Consider the following 19,516-nt stretch of genomic DNA (forward strand, 5'->3'; position numbering starts at 1 on the left):
TTGGAAGGTGTTGGTGAAGTGGATGAACTGTTCGAGCTCCTCGTGGGAGCACGAGGCAGCGCCGATACAGTCATCAATGTAACGGAGGAAGAGGTGGGGTTAAGGGCCAGTGTAGGTACGGAAGAGGGATTGTTCCACGTAACCTACAAAGAGGCAGGCATAGCTTGGGCCCATGCGGGTACCCATGGCCACCCCCTTTGTCTTTAGGAAGTGGGAGGAATTGAAAGAGAAATTGTTGAGGGTGAGGATGAGTTCGGCTAAGTGGATGAGGGTATCAGCGGAGGGGGACTGGTCGGGCCTGCGGTACAGGAAGAAGCAGAGGGCCTTAAGGCCATCTGCATGGGGAATGCAGGTGTATGGGGACTGGACGTCCATGGTAAAGATGAGGTGTTGGGGACCGGGGAATTGGAAGTTCTGGAGGAGGTGGAGGGTGTGGGTGGTGTCACGGACGTAGGTAGGGAGTTCCTGGACCAAGGGGGAGAAAATGGAGTCGAGATAGTTGGAGATCAGTTCGGTGGGGCAGGAGCAGGCGGAGACAATGGGTCGACCAGGGCAGTCAGATTTGTGGATTTTGGGAAGGAGATAGAAGCAGGCGGTGCGGGGTTGGGGAACGATGAGGTTGGAGGTCGTGGGTGTGAGGTCATCTGAGGTGATGAGGTTGTGGATGGTTTGAGAGATGATGCCTCTGCCGCATCTGCTCCCAGGATGAGGCATTCCGCTCCCGTACATCTCAGGTATCCTCGTTTTTCAAGGACCGCAACTTCCCCCCCTCAGTGGTCGAGAACGCCCTCAACCGTGTCTCTTGCATTTCCCGCAACTCATCCCACACACCCCCTCCCCGCAATAACAACCAAAACAGAATCCCCCTCGTCCTCACGTACCACCCCACCAACCTCCGGATCCAACGCATCATCCTCCGACACTTCCGCCATCTGCAATCCGACCCCACCACCAAAGACATCTTTCCCTCCCCACCCTTATCTGCTTTCAGAGGGACCACTCTCTCCATGACTCCCTTGTCCACTCCACACTCCCCTCCAGCCCCAACACACCCGGGACTTTTCCCTGCAACCGCAGGAAGTGCTACACCTGCTCCTACACCTCCTCCCTCACCCCCATCCCAGGCCCCAAGAAGACTTTCCACATCAAGCAGATGTTCACCTGCACATCTGCCAATGTGGTATACTGTATCCGCTGTTCCCGTTGTGACCTCCTCTACATCGGGGAAACCAAGCGGAGGCTTGGGGAAACCAAGCGGAGGACCGCTTTGCAGAACACCTATGCTCAGTTCGCAATAAACAACTGCACCTCCCAGTCGCGAACCATTTCAACTCCCCCTCCCGTTCCTCAGACGACATGTGCATCCTGGGCCTCCTGCAGTGCCACAACGATGCTACCCGAAGGTTGCAGGAACAGCAACTCATATTCCGCTAGGGAACCCTGCAGCCCGTTGGTATCAATGTGGACTTCACAAGCTTCAAAATCTCCCCTCCCCCTACCGCATCCCAAAACCAGTCCAGCTCGTCCCTGCCTCCCTAACCTGTTCTTCCTCCCACCTATCCCCTCCTCCCACCTCAAGCCGCACCCCCATCTCCTACCTACTAACCTCATCCCGCCCCCTTGACCTGTCCGTTCTCCCTGGACTGACCTATCCCCTCCCTACCTCCCCGCCTACACTCACCTTTACTGGCTCCATCCCCGCCTCTTTGACCTGTCTGTCTCCTCTCCACCTATCTTCTCCTCTATCCATCTTCTATCCGCCTCCCCCTCTCTCCCTATTTATTTCAAAACCCCCTTCCCCTCCCCCATTTCTGATGAAGGGTCTGGGCCCGAAACATCAGCCTTCCTGCTCCTCTGATGCTGCTTGGCCTGCTGTGTTCATCCAGCTCTACACCTTGTTGTCTCAGATTTTCCAGCATCTGCAGTTCCTACTATCTCTTGGTCCAACAAGTCTGAAGAGCATCCCACCCAGAACCATCCCCCTATAGTCCTGCATTTCCCATGGCTAACACACCTAATTTACACATTCCTAGACACCATGGGCAATTTAGCTTGGCTAATCCACCTAACCTGCACATCTTTGGACTGTGGGAGGAAACTGGAGCACCCGGAGGAAACCCATGCAGACACAGGGAGAACATACAAACTCCACACAGAGTCGCCTGAGAGCGGAATTGAACCTGGGTCCCTGGCACTGTGAGGCCACCGTGCTGCCCCAATATAAACTGACACAATTAGCTCTGGCAGCTAACACAATTAGTGTTACAGTTACAAAAATGGGCATCAGGTGAAATGGTTTGTCCCTAAAATTTCTGACGTTGTCAGAATAAACAGAGAGTCATGCAATCAATATACATGGAGTATGTTACTGATTTCTGGATCTGGCATTGCAGTCAAATTCAACCCACGGCAGCTTGCGAATTTAAATTAATTTAGCTAAAAAGCTACTAACCAGGAAACGCAATCATCTGGAACCATTTTAATTTGCTCTGTTTATATGCGAATTGGGAACAGGAGTAGGTAAGTTTGGAACATTTATTCCACACTCCTGCCTACCCTCGATAACACCTTTCATCCCCTATTTGTTAAGAATCTATCTACCTGTGTGGAATATAATGTGGCAAAATATAAGGTCGTCTACTTTCGTAGGACAAACAGATATTGCAGGGTTTTTCCTCAATGGTAAGGGGTCAGAAAGTGTAAATGTACAAAGAGAGTTGTTGTCAATAAATCACTGAAGATATTAGGAAGCCTAATGGAATGTTAGCCTTTATTGTAAGAGGATTTGAGTACAGCAGTCGTGAAATCTTACTTCGATTCCATAGGAGTTTGGTTAGACTGCACCTGGAGATCTGTGTGGTCTGAGCAGAGAGAAGATGTGATTGCCATTGAGCAAGTTGACCTGACTTATTTGCGGAATAGCAACACTGTCCGATGAAGGAAGATTGCGGAAACTGGGTCAATATACCTCAGAGTTTTGAAGAGCCAAAGGTGATAGAACATGGAACAGAGAACAGTATAGCACAGTACAGACCCTTCAGCCCACGATGTTGTGCCGAACTTTTACCCTAAACCTCAGGTCTATCTAACCTCCACCCCTACCTTATACTATCATCCATATGCGTATCTAATAGCCGCTTAAATGCCCCTAATGAGGCCGAGTCCACTACCCTCTCCAGCAATGCATTCCACGCCCCCACCACTCTCTGAGTAAAGAACCTACCTCTGATGTCTCCCCGATATCTACCTCCACTCACTTTAAAACTATGTTCCCTCGTAATAGCTACCTCCACCCTAGGAAAAAGTCTCTGTCTGTCCACTCTATCTATACCTCTGATCATTTTGTACACCTCTATCAAGTTACCTCTCATCCTTCGTCGTTCTAAAGAGAAAAGCCCTAGCTCTCTCAACCTTTCCTCGTAAGACCTTCCCTCCATTCCAGGCAACATCCTGGTAAATCTCCTCTGCACCTTTTCCAACGCTTCCACATCTTTCCTGTAATGAGGCGACCAGAACTGGACACAATACTCCAGATGTGGCTGAACCAGGCTTTTGTATAGCTGGAGCATAACTTCAAGGCTCTTGAACTCGATCCCTCTATTAATGAAAGCTAACACACCATACGCCTTCTTAACAACTCTATCCACCTGGGTGGCAGCTTTCAGGGAACTGTGAACATGAACCCCGAGATCCCTCTGCTCCTCCACACTGCCAAGAATCTTTCCACTACCTGTATTCTGCTTTCAAGTTTGTCCTTCCAAAATGAATCACCAAAGTGATCTAACTGAAACTTACGAACTACTTCGAGCTATAGACAGAGTAGATGGAGGTAAGAAGGTTTTCCCTGGTTGGGAAATCTGGAACCAGGGGCACAATTCCAAATGAATGGAGATGCTAATTAGGGTCATAGTGCCATACAGCACAGAAACAGATCCTTCGGTCCAACTTGTCCATGCCAACTGGGTTTTCCAAACTAGACTAGTCCTATTTGCCTGCCTTTGGTCCATATCTCTCTACACCTTGCCTATTCATGCACCTGTCCAAATGTCTTTTAAATGTTGAAATTGTACCAGCCTCTACCACATCCTGAGGCAGTTCATACCATAAATGCCTCTGTGTGAAAATGTTGCCCTCGGGTCCCTTTCAAATCTCTCTCCTCTCACTTCAAAAATACACCGTCTAATTTTGGACTTCCCTACCCTAGGGAAAAGACTTTTGCAATTCACCTTATCGATGCCCCTCATGATTTTATAAACCTCTATAAGGTCCCCCCTCATCATCGTACGCTCCAGGGATAAAAGTCCCAGCCTATCCAGCCTCTCCTTATAACTCAAGCCCTCCAGTATTTGGTAACATCCTGGTAAATCTCTTCTGAACCTTCTCCAATTTAATAATATCCTTCCTATACCAAGGCAACCAGAACCGTACACATTACTCCAAAAGTGGCCTCATCAACGTCTTGTACAACTGTAACATGATGTCCCAACTCCTATACTCAATAGTCTGAGCAACGGAGGCAAGTGTGCTAAACGCCTTCTTAACCACCCTGTCTACCTGTGATGCAAATTTCAAAGAATTATCTACCTGAACCCCTAGGTCGGTCTGTTCAATGATATTCTCCAGGGCCCTACCATTAACTGTATACAACTGCCCTTGTTTGTCTTACCAAAATGCAACACCTTACATTACAGGGGATCTCATAAAGACTTACAAAATTCTAACAGGACTGGACAGGGTAGATGCAGGGAGGATATTCCCGATGGTGGGTGTGTCCAGAGCCAGGGGTTACAGTATGAGGATTCGGGGTAGATGATTTAGGACGGAGATGAGGAGACATTTCTTCACCCAAAGAGTGGTGAGCCTGTGGAATTCATTACCACAGGAACTAGTTGATGCCAAATCATTGAATGTATTCAAGAGGTGACTAGATATAGCACTTGGGGCGAATGGGATTGAAGGTTATGTGGAGAAAGCAGGATTAGGCTATTGAGTTGGACGATCAGCCATGATTGTGAAGAACAGCAGAGCAGGCTCGAAGGGCCGAATGGCCTCCTCCTGCTCCTATCTTCTATGTTTCTATGTTTCTGTTTCTGAATTAAACTCCGTCTGCCTCTCCTCAGCCCATTGGCCCAATAGACCAAGATTCCTTTGTAATCTTAGATAACCTTTATCAGTCCACTGTATCACCAATTTTGGTGTCATCTGCAAACTTACTAACCATGCCTCCTAAATTTTCATTTGAAATGATGAACAACAGTGGACCCAGCACTGGTGGCTATGGAACATTGCTGGTCACAGGTCTGAAGTCTGAAAAACAACCCTACACCACCACCCTCTGTCTCCTACCGTAAAGCCAATTTTGTATCCAGTTGGCTAGCTCTCCCTGAATCCCATGCGATCTAACTTTTCTAACCATTCTACCATGTGGAACCTTGTCAGAGGCTTTACTAAAGTCCATGTAGACAACATCTACCACTCTGCCCTCATCTATCTTTTTGGTCACGTCCTTAAAAAACTCAAACAAGTTAGTGAAACACGATTTCCCATGCACAAAGCCATGCGGACTATCCTCAAACAGGCCTTGCCTTTCCAATTGCATGTAAATCCTGTCCCTCAGGATCCCCTCCAACAACTTACCCACCACCGATGCCAGACTCACCAGTCTCTAGATCCCTGGCTTCTCGTTACAGCCTTTCTTAAACAAAGGCACAACATTAGCCACTCTCTAGTTCTCTGGGACCTCACCTGTGGTTGTAGATGATACAACTATTTCTGCAAGGGGTCGTGCAATTTCTTCCCTAATTTCCCACAATGTCCTGTGGTACATTTGATCAGGTCCTGGAGATTTATCCACCTCTATGATTTTTAATACCCCCAGCACCTCCTCTTCTGTAATGTGAACTGGGATGAAGAGAATTTTTTTTTCCCTCAGAGGCTTGCGAATCTTTGGAATTCTCTATTTCTGACGCCAATGGGAGCTCAGCCTTTGAGTGTATTTGAGATAGAGTTGGCAGAACGCTGATTTCCAATGGCGTACAGGCCTGTAGGGGTTGGCTGGGTAAAAGGCATTGACGTGTTCGATTAGCCATGATCGTATTGAATGGTGGAGGAGGCCTTGATGGGTCGAACAGCCTGTTCCTGCTCCTAGTCCAGCCTTAAAAATATTCAAAAACTCTGCTTCCACTGCCATTTGAGGGAGAGAGCTCTAAATATTCACAGCTGTGTGTGAAAAGAAAGTTTTCCTCATCTCTGACTACAATAGCAAACCCTTGCTTTGAAACAGGGATCCTTAATTCTAGGCCCCAGTTCCCTAATAATGGTACTTGCTAAAACACATTCAACATAACACTGGATATGAATCCTTGGCACAACATGCGCAGGCTCTGTAATCAATTATCTTGGTCGTCGTCTTATATTTAGCCGACATTTTACTTTTTCCATGAGGTTTGGCATTGAACATACTTTTTCCATGGTGATGGGTGAATCCCAGCCTTAAGGAGATAATGTGGCAGGGTGGTTGGGGATGTATGGTCAAAACAGGCCAGAACTAGAGTTAAAAATATAAGACAGTCACTCGGAAATCCAAAAAGGGAATTCAGAGAAACCTACTTGACCCAGAGAACGGTGAGAATGTGGAGCTCACGACCATGTCAAGTGCTTCAGGCAGAAGTGTTTTTAGAGGGAAGCTGGATAATGGTATGAAGGTCAGACAGATAGGAAGGTATTCTAGTGGTTTAGATGAAGAGGTTGGAGAGGCAGCTTGTGTGTGGGCCAGACACACCAGCTGAATTGGGCTGAATGGCCTTTTTTTGTGTGTAAGAATATTTAAAAAAAAAACATTGGGTTGTCACAGGAGCGTAATTTATTCCTAAATATTCAGAACTTGTCATCTCGATCTGATCTGGGCCTAAATGTGACCTTGTATTTGAGGTTTATTTGCCCTCCGATGTAGCCTATTGAACCATTTTGCTGGAACAGGGCAGCAGTGAGTAGGACAATAAACATCAACCCTTGAATGGTTTTACAAATCAGTATTTCTAAAGATTGCATTTCCTGATTGAGAAAGCACCACACCCATTGGCAGTGCCGACTGGAGATCCGGCTCATGGCTAATACCTTATTTTCAGTGGCACGTTTCTCCTTGCTCATTTTGCTCAGGGTAGTCTCCAAGGCTTCAATATTGGACTTCATCTGCCTACATTCCTCCTCCAATTTCTGCTTTCTGTTGGCCAGCTCTTGGCTCATCTCCATCTGACTCTCCAAACCTTCCAGAAGCTCCTGGATTTTGGATTCTAGATGTCGCTTGGTCTTGACCAGCAGATCGCACCTCTCCTCAGCATCAGCCAGGTTCTCCTGATCCTGGAGGCAGTTTGTTAGAAGGGATGTCAGGAAAATGGAACAGTCTGCAAGATAAATTCTACAGAAGCCTGCACTCATGAAGACATTTTGCAGAAAGCATTTACAATACATGAGAGGAGTATTGGCAAGTACACTCTGACTGGTAGAGGCACTGCCGTGGGGAATGTGTCAACATACCAAACTTTTTGTTTACAATTTAAACAATTGACAGTTAACTGCCAGGCTTTGCACAAAATTTAAACTTGAAACAATTGACAGTTAACTACCCAAGCTTTGTTCAAACTTTAAACAGTTGACAGTTAACTCCCATGTTTGGTTTAAAGTTGAAATAGTTGGTAACTGACAGTAACTGCTAGGCCTTGTTTAAAATTTTAAGTTGTAACGGTTAAAAATTGACAGTTAATAGCCAGGTTTTGTTTAAAATTAACAGCTAACTGTCGATCATCATTAATTGGTTCTCCATGGTAACACCTCTACCGTTTAGAGGCCAGTTATGAACCAGTCAACACTCTCCTCTCATGCAATATAAATCCTGTTTTTTCAATTAAATTGGTATTCTTGCGAGTCATCCTGACTAGTGCAAGACGAAAAGTCTTTTTTAAGCATTACTCAGATCCAAATAACCATAAATTTTACTCTCAAAGTAAAACCGCAACAAGAGTTTCAAACCTCATGCAAGCCCTCAGGGTAAAGAATACATTGAATTCCCAGAAGCTGTAAAATGTTAAAGATATTCTTCTCCAAGCTCAGATTGTCTGAGCTGGAGTTGCCTCAATGTGTATACAAAGCCGATGAGTAGCAAGTTTTAAAAGAACAACAACAGAGGTAGGTCAGAGTTCAGAGGTAGTTGTCAGAGGTAGGTTCTTTACTCAGAGAGTAGTAAGGGCGTGGAATGCCCTGCCTGCAAAAGTAGTAGACTCGCCCACTTTAAGGGCATTTAAATGGTCTTTGGATAAACATATGGATGATAATGGAATAGTGTAGGTTAGATGGGCTTCAGATTGGTTTCACAGGTCGGCGCAACATCGCGGGCCGAAGGGCCTGTACTGCGCTGTAATGTTCTATGTTCTGTGTTCTAACACTCCATGGGATTAAACCCTTGTTTTATGAGAAGGGTTCTCTCTAAAATATAGATTTTTTAAAAATTTGGGCACATTCTCAGGGTGTGTTCAGCTTGCTGTTATGTAAAGCCCACTGGAAATCTCAGACTCCCTCCCAGCCAATTGGGGATTCTGTTTGGAAGTGTAGACGCTGTTGTCATTTTGGAAATATTCCAACCAACTTGCGCACAGTGGAGTCCTACAAACAGCACCAGGCAGTCTGCTTATACAAACAGACGGGTATAATCCCAACATTTAAAGGGCAACTGAATGGGTACGTGAACAGGAAGAGTTTAGAGGGATACGGGCCAAAAGCTGGCAAATGGGTGTCTGGTCAGCACAGTTAAGTTGGACCGAAGGGTCTGTTTCTGTGCTGTATGACTCTATTAAAAGAAACAGCGTTGTGATATTGATCTGTTTATTTTTAATGTTGATTGAAGGGTAGATATTGGTCCAGGGCACTGGGGTGGGGGTATGGGGGAGTGTGAGGGGAGTGGGGTGGGCATAACTCCTTTCCCTTTTCTTTGAAACAGTGCTATGGCATCTTGCACATCCACGCGAATATAGTCAATGGGGTTAAAGTGAATTCCATTCCGAGAAGGTACAGGTACTTTTGGGACAGGAGCTAAATTCTGATGAGCACAAAGGTTCCTATTAAAGAGAAGGAGATGAGGAAGGTCAGGCTCACAGTCTGCAGTTGCTGCAGAAGGCTATCTTTCTCACGCATAAGCTGCTGATGCAGTTCTTTCATCTCCTTCCTCATACTCTCAGATTTCTCAAGCGATTCCTTCAGCTCCTGAAGCTGTTTCTCTGTCTCTGCACACTTCAGCAGAGGCTTGATTTTGTAAAACAGCATCATCCAACTCCAGTTCTTCAACTTCTGAAAAGCCCGTAAGTTTCTCTGGATGATATGGATAGCGTCCCTGGAAAAGGCAGTAAAGGAGAAAAATCCCAGATGAGCGGCAGTCGTGCTGAAACAGTTCTCACGGAGTTGACAGAAAGATCAGTTGCCATCTGACTGCCTGGGAGAACATCCTTAAAGGGCTGAATGGCCTACAACAGATTGCAATGACTGACCAAACTGGGGAGGAGGCAGGTAAAGTCGGTGAGAAAGAGCAAAAGAACAGTACCGCACAGGAACAGACCATTCGGCCCACAAACACAAGATGCCTTTCTCACCTAAAAACATTTTGCCTCGACACTGTCTATATCCCTCTATTCCGTGCCTATTGGTATATCTGTCAAGATACCTCTTAAATGTTGCTATTGTAGCAACATCCTCTGGCAGCAGATTCCAGGCACTTACCACCCCCTGTGTAAAAAAACTTGCCCCTCACATCTCTTTTAAACTCACCCCTACGTCCCCTAGTAATTGACGTTTCCACCCTTGGCAAAAGACTCAGACTATCCATTGTATCCATGCCTTTCAATTTTGTAAACGTCTATCGAGTCACCCCCTCAGCCTCTGACATTGAAGTGAAAATAAATGAAGCTTGTCCAGTCTCCCCTCATGGATAAGTGCTGTATCAATCTTCAGGAGAACACTAATTTCTTTATTCATTAACGGGATGAGGGCATTGCAGGCTAGGTCAGCATTTATTGCCCATCCCTAATTGCCCAGAGGGCAGTTAAGAGTCAACCACATTACTGGGGGTCTAGAGTCACATGTAGGCCAGGCAAGGATGGTAGTTTCCTTCCCTAAAGGGCATTAATGAACCAGATGGGTTTTTCCCCAACAATCAATTCACAGTCATCATTAGATTCTTAATTTCAAATACTTATTGAATTCAAATTCCACTGTCTGCTGTAGCAGGATTTGAACCTGGGTCCCCAGGATGTTAGATAACAAGGTGTAGAGCTGGATGAACACAGCAGGCCAAGCAGCATCAGAGGAGCAGGAAGGCTGACCCTTCTTCAGAAAAGGGGGAGGGGAAGGGGGTTCTGAAATAAATAGGGAGAGAGGGGGAGGCGGATAGAAGAGGGATAGAGGAGAGGATAGGTGGAGAGGAAACAGACAGGTCAAAGAGGCGGGGATGGAGCCAGTAAAGGTGAGGAGTTAGGAAGGGGATAGGTCAGTCCAGGGAGGACGGACAGGTCAAGGGGGCGGGATGAGGTTAGCAGCTAGGAAATGGGGGTGTGGCTTGAGGTGGGAGGAGGGGATAGGTGGGAGGAAGAACAGGTTAGGGAGGCGGGGACGAGCTGGACTGGTTTTGGGATGCGGTAGGAGGAGGGGAGATTTTGAAGCTTGTGAAGTCCACATTGATACAATTGGGTTGCAGGGTTCCCAAGCGGAATATGAGTTGCTGTTCCTGCAACCTTCGGGTGGCATCGTTGTGGCACTGCAGGAGGCCCAGGATGGACACAAGCCTATGCTCGGTTCGCACTAAACAACTGCACCTCCCAGTCGCGAACCATTTCAACTCCCCCTCCTATTCCGCAGATGACATCCGTGTCAGGAGGTCAGAGGGTGGGGGAGATTTTTAAATACCAGAGATAACATCAAACAGAAATCAAAGGGACTGGGAATGGCTCACTCTGGGAATGTGGCAGCATTTATTGCCCTTCCCTAGCTGTCCTTGAGAAGGTGGTGGTAAAACGTAAAAACATAGAAACCAGGGGCAGGAATAGGCCATTCGGCCCTTCAATCCTGCTCCACCATTCAATATGATCACAGTTGATCATCCTATTCAGTCCCTGTTCCTCCATATCCTTAGACCCCTTAAGGATCACGGTGAATCTTTGGTTTGGATATTTTGGAGGTGGGGAATCGTAGCTGTGAGGAGAGATGTACATAGAAACTTGTAGCAGAAGGAGGCCATTCAGCCCTTTGAGCCTGCTCCACCATTCAGTATGATCTGGGCTGATTGTCTATCTCAATGCGGTATTCTTGTTTCCTCTCTCCTTACCTTGAGGCCTTTAACATCTAAAAATTCATGCCTTTCTGAAATATATTCAGGGACTTGGCCCTCCTCCCCCCCTGCACTCTGTGGTAGAAAATTCCACAGGTTCACCACGCTCTGAGTGAAGAAATCTTTCCATCATCTCAGTCCTAAATGGTCGACCCCATTTCCTGAGTCTGTGTCCCTCAGTTCTAGACTCCCCACCCATGGGACACATCTTCCTGCAGTGAGTCTGTCCAGCCCTGTTAGAACTTTAACTCATTTCAATCAGATGTAATACCGGTTTGTTACATTATGAAGTGTTTTGACTGGCTGAATACTAAAGTTTGTTATCACTAGTTAGGGAATTGTTACTGAATGTTCCTCAACATGACACACCAACACCATTCCTGTCAGGCTCAAAAATGGAAATTGCTGGTAAAGCTCAATTGTTCAGAAACTGGTCAGACTAGATCAAAATGCTGCCAATCTTGCTGAGCTTTTCCAGCAACTTCTGTTCTTGCTCCCGATTTACAGCATCCTTTCGGTTTCTATGCGTGTCAGCCTGTTGGGGTGCCATTGACAGAAATAAGAGCCTGATTTGTATGAATTCATTAGGGCTGCTCAATCATGGAGCATGGCCCAGATTTTTGCCTGTTCTGTTTTGGCTATTAATGACTTTACCGCCTCACTGAATGGGAATCCGGGAATAGGTCAGGCCATGGTAGTCCGTTGATATTGGGAGTCCCAAAGATCCCAGCGCCATTTCTCAATCCCTCGACCCTGATTGGTTCAAAGGTGCCAGCTGCCATTCGATAGGTTCTGAATAGATTGCCAATCATTCTCTTTCTCATTCAGGGGGTGGCATGGGGGCTCAGTGGTTAGCACTGCTACCTCACAGCGCCAGGGACTCATGTTTGATCATACCCTCTGGCGACTGTCTGTGTGGAGTTTGCATGTTCTCCCCGTGTCTGCGTGGGTTTCCTCCAGATGCCCTGGTTTCCTCCCACAGTCCAAAGATGTGCAGACTGGGTGGATTGGCCATGCTAAATTGCCTGTAGTGTTCAGGGATGTGTAGATTAGGTGGGTTATGGGGGAGGTGCTCTGAGAGTCGGTGTGGACTTGTTGGGCCAAAGGGCCTGTTTCCAAACTGTAGGGATTCTATGATAAACCTATGATCTCTCACCTTTTCTTCACCAACTTCGCAAACTCTAAACGTGCTAACATGCCCCGACATTTGGCTTGCATCAGAGTCAGAACCTTGGCCAGCCTCTTGTCTCTCATTTCTTCCAGTAAACCGAGCAGACCAGCTCTGAAGAACACCTGTTGGGTAGGGAGTTACAAAAGATTGAGGCTGCGCTCTGGTTATTTCATCATCTCCCCTTTCGCTCCCATTGGCCCACATGTTCCTCAGACTCCATCAGAATTACTCTTAACCTGCCCGCAAGGAACTGCTCCATTCTAATCCTTGGACGCTAACAGATGGGGTCAGGTAACTTTGGAAACATAAGGAATTCCGATAATTTAAGCCTATTGTCTGGTCGTGACTGACCTGTTCCAAAAGTTGCTTCACTCGGCTTGTAGTGCGAACACTACAGGAGCAGTACATCCTCACCAATGTCATTATCACACAGAGGGGAACAGGAATCAAAACTGATACTGATACTGAGACAAGGAGACGTGAGAGAAGGCTGAGTGAGTAGTATAAATGCCACATGGACTAGTTGGGCAAAATGGTCCATTTCTGTGTATTAAGGAATGAAGCCAAATATTCCTTAGACCCACACAGCCGTTAGAGAGAGGATAATGGGAACACCACCCCCTGCAAGTTCCCCTCCAAACCACTCACCATCCTGACATGGAAATATATCACTGTTCCTTCACTGTCACTGGGTCACAGTCCCGGAATTCCCTCCCTAAGGACATCGTGGGTCAACTTACAGCAGGTGGACTGCAGCGGTTCAAGAAGGCAGCTCACCACCACCTTCTCAAGGAGCAACTAGGGACGGGGCAATAAATGTTGGCCCAGCCAGGAATGCCCAGATCCAGTGAATGACACAGACAGCATACTGGCATCCAGTTGGCCAACTGGAGGTGGGCACACAGGAGGCTGGATGAACACTGCAGGCCAGGCAGTATCTGGAGGAAAGGAGCAGTCAACGTTTCTGGTATTACCCTTCTTCAGGGCTGGATGTGGGGGTAGGGGGAATATGAGTTGCAGATAAGGTGGCGGGGGGGTGGTGAACAGGGGTGGAGACCAAATGGTGGTGATAGGTGGACACTGGTGGAAGGTAAGACCTGGTTGGTCGGTGGGAGGGATGAATCGGTTGGTGGCTGGAGGGGAGGGTCAGAAGGTGGAATGAAAGGGAGGGGGTGGGGCTGGAAGGGGAGGGGGGGGATGGGTGGGAAGGTTATTTGAAATTGGAGAACTCCATGTTGGTCCTCCATGCTGCAGGGTGCCCAGGCGGGAGATTAGGTGGTGTTCCCCATCCCTTCCCTGGTATTTCCTGGCCTATGTTTGACATCTTTGTCACTCTAACCACACACGCCCACGCTCTCCTCTTACCTTGGTGTGCCCAAAGCGATACTGACTCCGATCGATAGCCAGTGATGCCAGGAGCGCCTCTGCTGCTGTAATGCTGTCCACGTAAGTGTCCTTTGGCAGGACGTTCGGGTTCAAGATCCAGTATCTGTAAGAATCGTATCCACAGGTTGGTAAAAGTGAAGAGATGGGTATCGGGGGATAGCAAGCAGGGAATGGCCCAGGGAATGTGCCAATCAATGCTTGAGGGCTAGTACCTGGAGAAAGGACAAAGGAAGCTGTTACAAAAGGCCAAGTCATTCTCTCTGTGTCCTTCAGAGGAGAGATCCTGCTCCTTTGGCCTACACTGTGTGGTTGGTCACTAATCCCTATAGGGAATGATGGTCCGGAAAAGGCAGCTTTGCCAAGGTCTCAAACATTCCTGAGAAACAGGTTGAGTGAGGAGAACCTCCAGTTGACATTGGGACCCCCTGTACAGTGGGAAAACTGAGACGCTTTCCTAATTCTACCCTCTCATTGATGTATACATAGGTTTTCTCGAATGGTCTTTTGGACTGGGATTTTTCATAAGGTTTTCTCGATTCTGGGTGAAGAGTGAGCTCAGGAGCTTTCAGTGTTGGCTCAGAGACTGTTAATGGGGCTAATGATCGGGCTAAGAGCATTGGGATCTGATGGTTAGCGAACGACTGAAATTCTGGCAAGTCCCGGTCAGTGAGGGCAGAATTACCTGGAGTCGGCCCTGGAAAAATGGTCGGTTTTGGTGGGGGACAGAAAATTGGAAGAGCTATCTCATGTGACTGGAATACCAAGCAGTGGAAGATTTTTTACAGACATATGGAGCTCTGCCTAGACTCCATCCAGAACACAGCATTTGGCTCAGAGCACAGCCCCTCAGGAATACCGGAAATGGCAGGTACGGACCACATACAACCAGCTGTGCCTGCTCCAACATCCAATCTGATCACAGCTTACCTCAGGCATCAACCTCACCCTCCCTCCTCCTCCCTCCATCTCCTGATTTCCCAAGAGTCTAAACATTTGTCTATCGTTGCCTTAAATGTATTGACTGATGAAGCCTCTGGACTCCCCTTACCAGAACATTTGACCACTACACTTCGTGCCCTTTCTATTAGCCACTGCTTCTACTCATTATTGTCATCCTGGAGTCTTGTAATGTCCTTCTGATGGTCAACTTTGCCAAGTTTAATTTTCCTCAGTAAACGTTACAATGCTGCTCCCTCTAACCTGTCAACAAAGATGTTGCCTTGAATACAGGATGATGGAGGACTGATCTAATTGGAGGCAATTAAGATGATTAAGGAAGTTGCTTCTTCTTAATTTATTCACAGGATGAGGGCATTGCAGGCTAGGCATCATTTATTGCCCATCCCTAATTTCCCAGAGGGCAGTTAAGAGTCAACCACATTGCTGTGGGTCTGGAGTCACATGTAGGCCAGACCAGGCAGTTTCCTTCGCTAAAGGACATTAATGAACCAGATGGGTTTTTCCAACAATCGACAATGGATTCACGGTCATCATTAGATTCTTAATTCCAGATATTTTATTGAATTCAAATTCCACCATCTTCCATGGTGGGGATTCAAACCTGGGTCCCCAGAAGACTAGGAGATAGTAAGGACTGGGGATGCTGGAAGCCAGAGTCAATAAATGTGGACAAACACAGCAGAGAGGTCCTGTTCCTCTGATGCTGTCTGATCTGCTGTGTTTGTTCAGCTCCACGTTTATTGTCCCCAGAACATTACCTGAGTCTCTGGATTAACAGTCCAGCGATAGTACCACTAGGCCATCACCTCCCCCTTGCTTGGGCAGAGTGTGCAGTGCAGAATTAAGTGGGTAATACCTTAAAACTGCAGCCCAGTACCTGAGCAATGATGTCAGGAGGATCTGCCTGACATAAAGAGTGGGGGTTGGGGGTAGATGTTGGATACTTGGAACTCCGATCCTGTAGAATGTGCTGAAGGTGGAGATTGAGGCAGGGGTGGTCGATTATTTTAAAAGTTCATTAATGAAAATGTGGGCATCGCTGACCAGGCAGCATTTATTGCCCATCCCTAAATGCCCAGAGAGTCAGCCTCTTTGCTGTGGGTCTGGAGTCACATATAGGCCAGGCCAGGTAAGGATGGCACTTTCCTTCCCTAAAGGACATTAGTGAACCAGATGGGTCTTCAATGATAATCAATATTGGTTATATGGTTAACATTAGGCTAGCTTTTTCATGCCAAATTCTTTATTAATTTAACTTTCACAGTCTACCATCCTAGCATTTGAACCTATGATCCTAAAGCATTAGTTTGGGATTTAGATTACTAGTGAAAATACCATTATGATACCAATATTCCCTCTTGAAAATTTCAAAGCTAGAACTGGTAGACCTTTGTGAGGGAAGGGCCTTGTAACAGAAAAAATAGAGTTAGGATGCACTTTGGTCAAGCTGTTGGAATAGATGGAGGCTGAATGGTTTTCCAAGATCCCAAGTTTTCCCACTCGGGAGAATGAAGCTCAGTTCAAAGTTTTGGCAAAGATCTGTAGCTCGGGTTGTTGACTTGCTCGCCGAGCTGGCTTCTTCTCTTTCAGACGTTTCATCACCGTGCTAGGTGACATCATCAGTGGAGCGTCTGACGAAGCGATGTTATTCTACTCCACTTGGAATTTATACTGTCCGGTCCGTTATGGTGAGTACTGTCATTTCCGGTTTTGATGGGTTTGTATATGGGGTCCAATTCTATATGTTTGTTGATTGCATTATGGGTGGAGAACTATTCCTCTAGGAATTCCTGTGTGTGTCTACAATCAACAAACATACAGAATTGGACCCCACATACAAACTCATACATAAGAACATAAGAACTAGGAGCAGGAGTAGGCCGTCTGGCCCTTCAAGCCTGCTCCGCCATTCAATAAGATCATGGCTGATCTTTTCATGGACTCAGATCCACTTACCCGCGTTCTCACCGTATCCCTTAATTCCTTTATTGTTCAAAAAAAATCTACCTTATCTTTAAAAACGTTTACTGAAGTAGCGTCAACTACTTCACTGGGCAAGGAATTCCATAGATTAACAACCCTCTGGGTGAAGAAATTCCTTTTCAATTCAGTCCTAAATCTGCTCCCTCTAATCTTGAGGCTATGCCCTCTTGTCCTAGCTTCACCTGCCAGTGGAAACATCCTCTCTACTTCTATCTTATCTATTCTCTTCATAATTTTATATGTTTCTATAAGATCCCCCCTCAATCTTCTGAATTCCAATGAATATAATCCCAATCTACTCAGTCTCTCCTCATAAGCCAACCCCCTCAACTCCGGAATCAACCTAGTGAACCTCCTTTGCACCCCCTCCAGTGCCAGTACATCCTTTCTCAAGTAAAAACAGAACAAAACCGGAAATGACACTACTCACAATAATGAACCGGACAGTATAAATTCCAAGTGGAGTAAAACAACATCGCTTCATCGGAGGCTCCACTGATGATGTCACCTAGCACGGTGACAAAACGTCTGAACGAGAACAAGCCAGCTCGGTGAGCAAGGCAACAACCTCAATGAAGCTCAGTCTCCACACATTTACCAGGCTGTGCCCGTCTTCACAAGGCAGTCCATGAGGATTCACATCTTCAAGAAGAAAAATCAGACAAAACTCTGAGGGTTATTTCGACAAAGTTCACCCGCTAACCTCTGCTTGAACTCTCCGTAGAAGATGCGGTTTGGGAAACCGATGCGGCAAATCCGAATTCCTTCCAGCACACCGTTACACCGCAGCTGATGAAGCACGAGATGGGGCTCGATGACGCCTTCAACATGGAACACAGGATAATGAGTTCCCAGTCCACCCCCAACGCCCCAATTCCTCTGGGGAAATCATCTCCAACACTTTTGTCTCCAAACACTACTCCCTCATCTCCAGCACCAACCCCTCCACCCCACACAAAACACCACCTCCTCCGCTAATGCCAATTCACTACTTAATGGGAAGGAGTTACTTAGGTACATACCAGCCTCTTGGGGTGGGACGGGGGTTTGTGGGGCGTCATTTTCTCACATGGGTGGAGAGATGATCAAATTTGGGAAGGACGGAAGGAGGGAACCAGAAGAAAGGGGAAGGAGGACGGTGCTGCTTCGGAGTGGCCGCCTAGATTTTTCACTCAACAGCCATAGAGATCTACAGCACAAGGAAAGTTCTATTGGTCTATTGTGTTTGTGCCGCTCGAAAACAACCACCTGCCTATTCTAATGAGTACATTACCTGGTCAGGATTACTAGTCCAGTAACATAATCACTAGCCCATCGCCTCCCCCTCAGTAAGTGTCCAGAGTGGGACTTGAACCCACAAATGTCTGACTCAGCGATCTGACAGCTATAACTCCTGACCTATGCCTCACACTGGTGTGCAACCCTCACTCATTCATTTCCAAAGTGTTTCTGGGGAATAGATTCCGAACATGAGGCGTGGGAAATGATGTGGAGGAAAGAACATAGAACATAGAACATTACAGCGCAGTACAGGCCCTTCGGCCCTCGATGTTGCGCCGACCTGTGAAACCAATCTGAAGCCCATCTAACCTAAACTATTCCATTATCATCCATATGTTTATCCAATGACCATTTAAATGCCCTTAAAGTGGGCGAGTCTACTATTTTTGCAGGCAGGGCATTCCACGCCCTTACTACTCTCTGAGTAAAGAACCTACCTCTGACATCTGTCCTATATCTATCACCCCTCAATTTAAAGCTATGTCCCCTCGTGCTAGCCATCACCATCCGAGGAAAAAGGCTCCCACTGTCCACCCTATCTAATCCTCTGATGATCTTGTATGTCTCTATCAAGTCACCTCTTAACCTTCTTCTCTCTAACGAAAACAGCCTCAAGTCCCTCAGCCTTTCCTCATAAGACCTTCCCTCCATACCAGGCAACTTCCTGGTAAATCTCCTCTGCACCCTTTCCAATGCTTCCACATCCTTCCTATAATGCGGTGACCAGAACTGTACACAATACTCCAAGTGTGGCCGCACCAGAGTTTTGTACAGCTGCAACATGACCTCATGGCTCCGAAACTCAATCCCTCTACCAATAAAACCTAACATACTGTACGCCTTCTTAACAACGCTATCAACCTGGGGGGCAACTTTCACTCACTTTCACTCACACTCACTCACACACACTCACACTCATTCACACTGACATACACTCACTCACTCACACTCACACTCATTCACACACACACACACTCACACACTGACTCACACTCACTCACTCTCACTCACACTCACTCTTACTCACACTCACTCACCATGGGACATCCATCCTCACACTGACTCACACTCACACTCACTCATATTCACACTGACTCACTAACATCACACTCACTCACACTCACCATGGTACATCCCTCCTCACACTGACTCACACTCACCATGGGAAATCCCTCCTCACTCTAACTCACTCACACTCACGCCCACTCACACTCACCATGGGGCATCCCTCCTTACACTCACTCCGAGAGCATTTCACCTTCCCTCACTCTCACGCTCACTCTGTGTACCCAGCACTGCCTCACTATCTCTTGTTCTCTCCATCCCTGCTCCTCTCCTGGCCTCAATCACTCAATAAGGGAGAAATT

The 19,516-nt window shown here is 46.9% G+C and overlaps 1 protein-coding gene across 1 annotated transcript in view; it reads right to left on the reverse strand.

The window, feature by feature from the left end:
- LOC109912016 (myosin-7-like) overlaps positions 1 to 19,375 on the reverse strand; it is a 22,781-nt gene extending 3,406 nt beyond the window's left edge. The window contains exons 1-6 of the mRNA XM_048618119.1: positions 19,366 to 19,375; positions 17,572 to 17,689; positions 13,905 to 14,028; positions 12,525 to 12,661; positions 9,148 to 9,382; positions 7,117 to 7,359 (exon numbers count right to left, since the gene is read on the reverse strand). Coding sequence (XP_048474076.1) covers positions 7,117 to 7,359; positions 9,148 to 9,382; positions 12,525 to 12,661; positions 13,905 to 14,028; positions 17,572 to 17,689; positions 19,366 to 19,375 — 867 coding nt within the window. The remainder of the gene's footprint in view (positions 1 to 7,116; positions 7,360 to 9,147; positions 9,383 to 12,524; positions 12,662 to 13,904; positions 14,029 to 17,571; positions 17,690 to 19,365) is intronic.
- Between the last annotated feature and the right edge of the window lie 141 nt (positions 19,376 to 19,516).

This window comes from Rhincodon typus, chromosome 2 (assembly GCF_021869965.1).
Source record: "Rhincodon typus isolate 14 chromosome 2, sRhiTyp1.1, whole genome shotgun sequence".
Lineage (NCBI taxonomy): Eukaryota > Metazoa > Chordata > Chondrichthyes > Orectolobiformes > Rhincodontidae > Rhincodon > Rhincodon typus.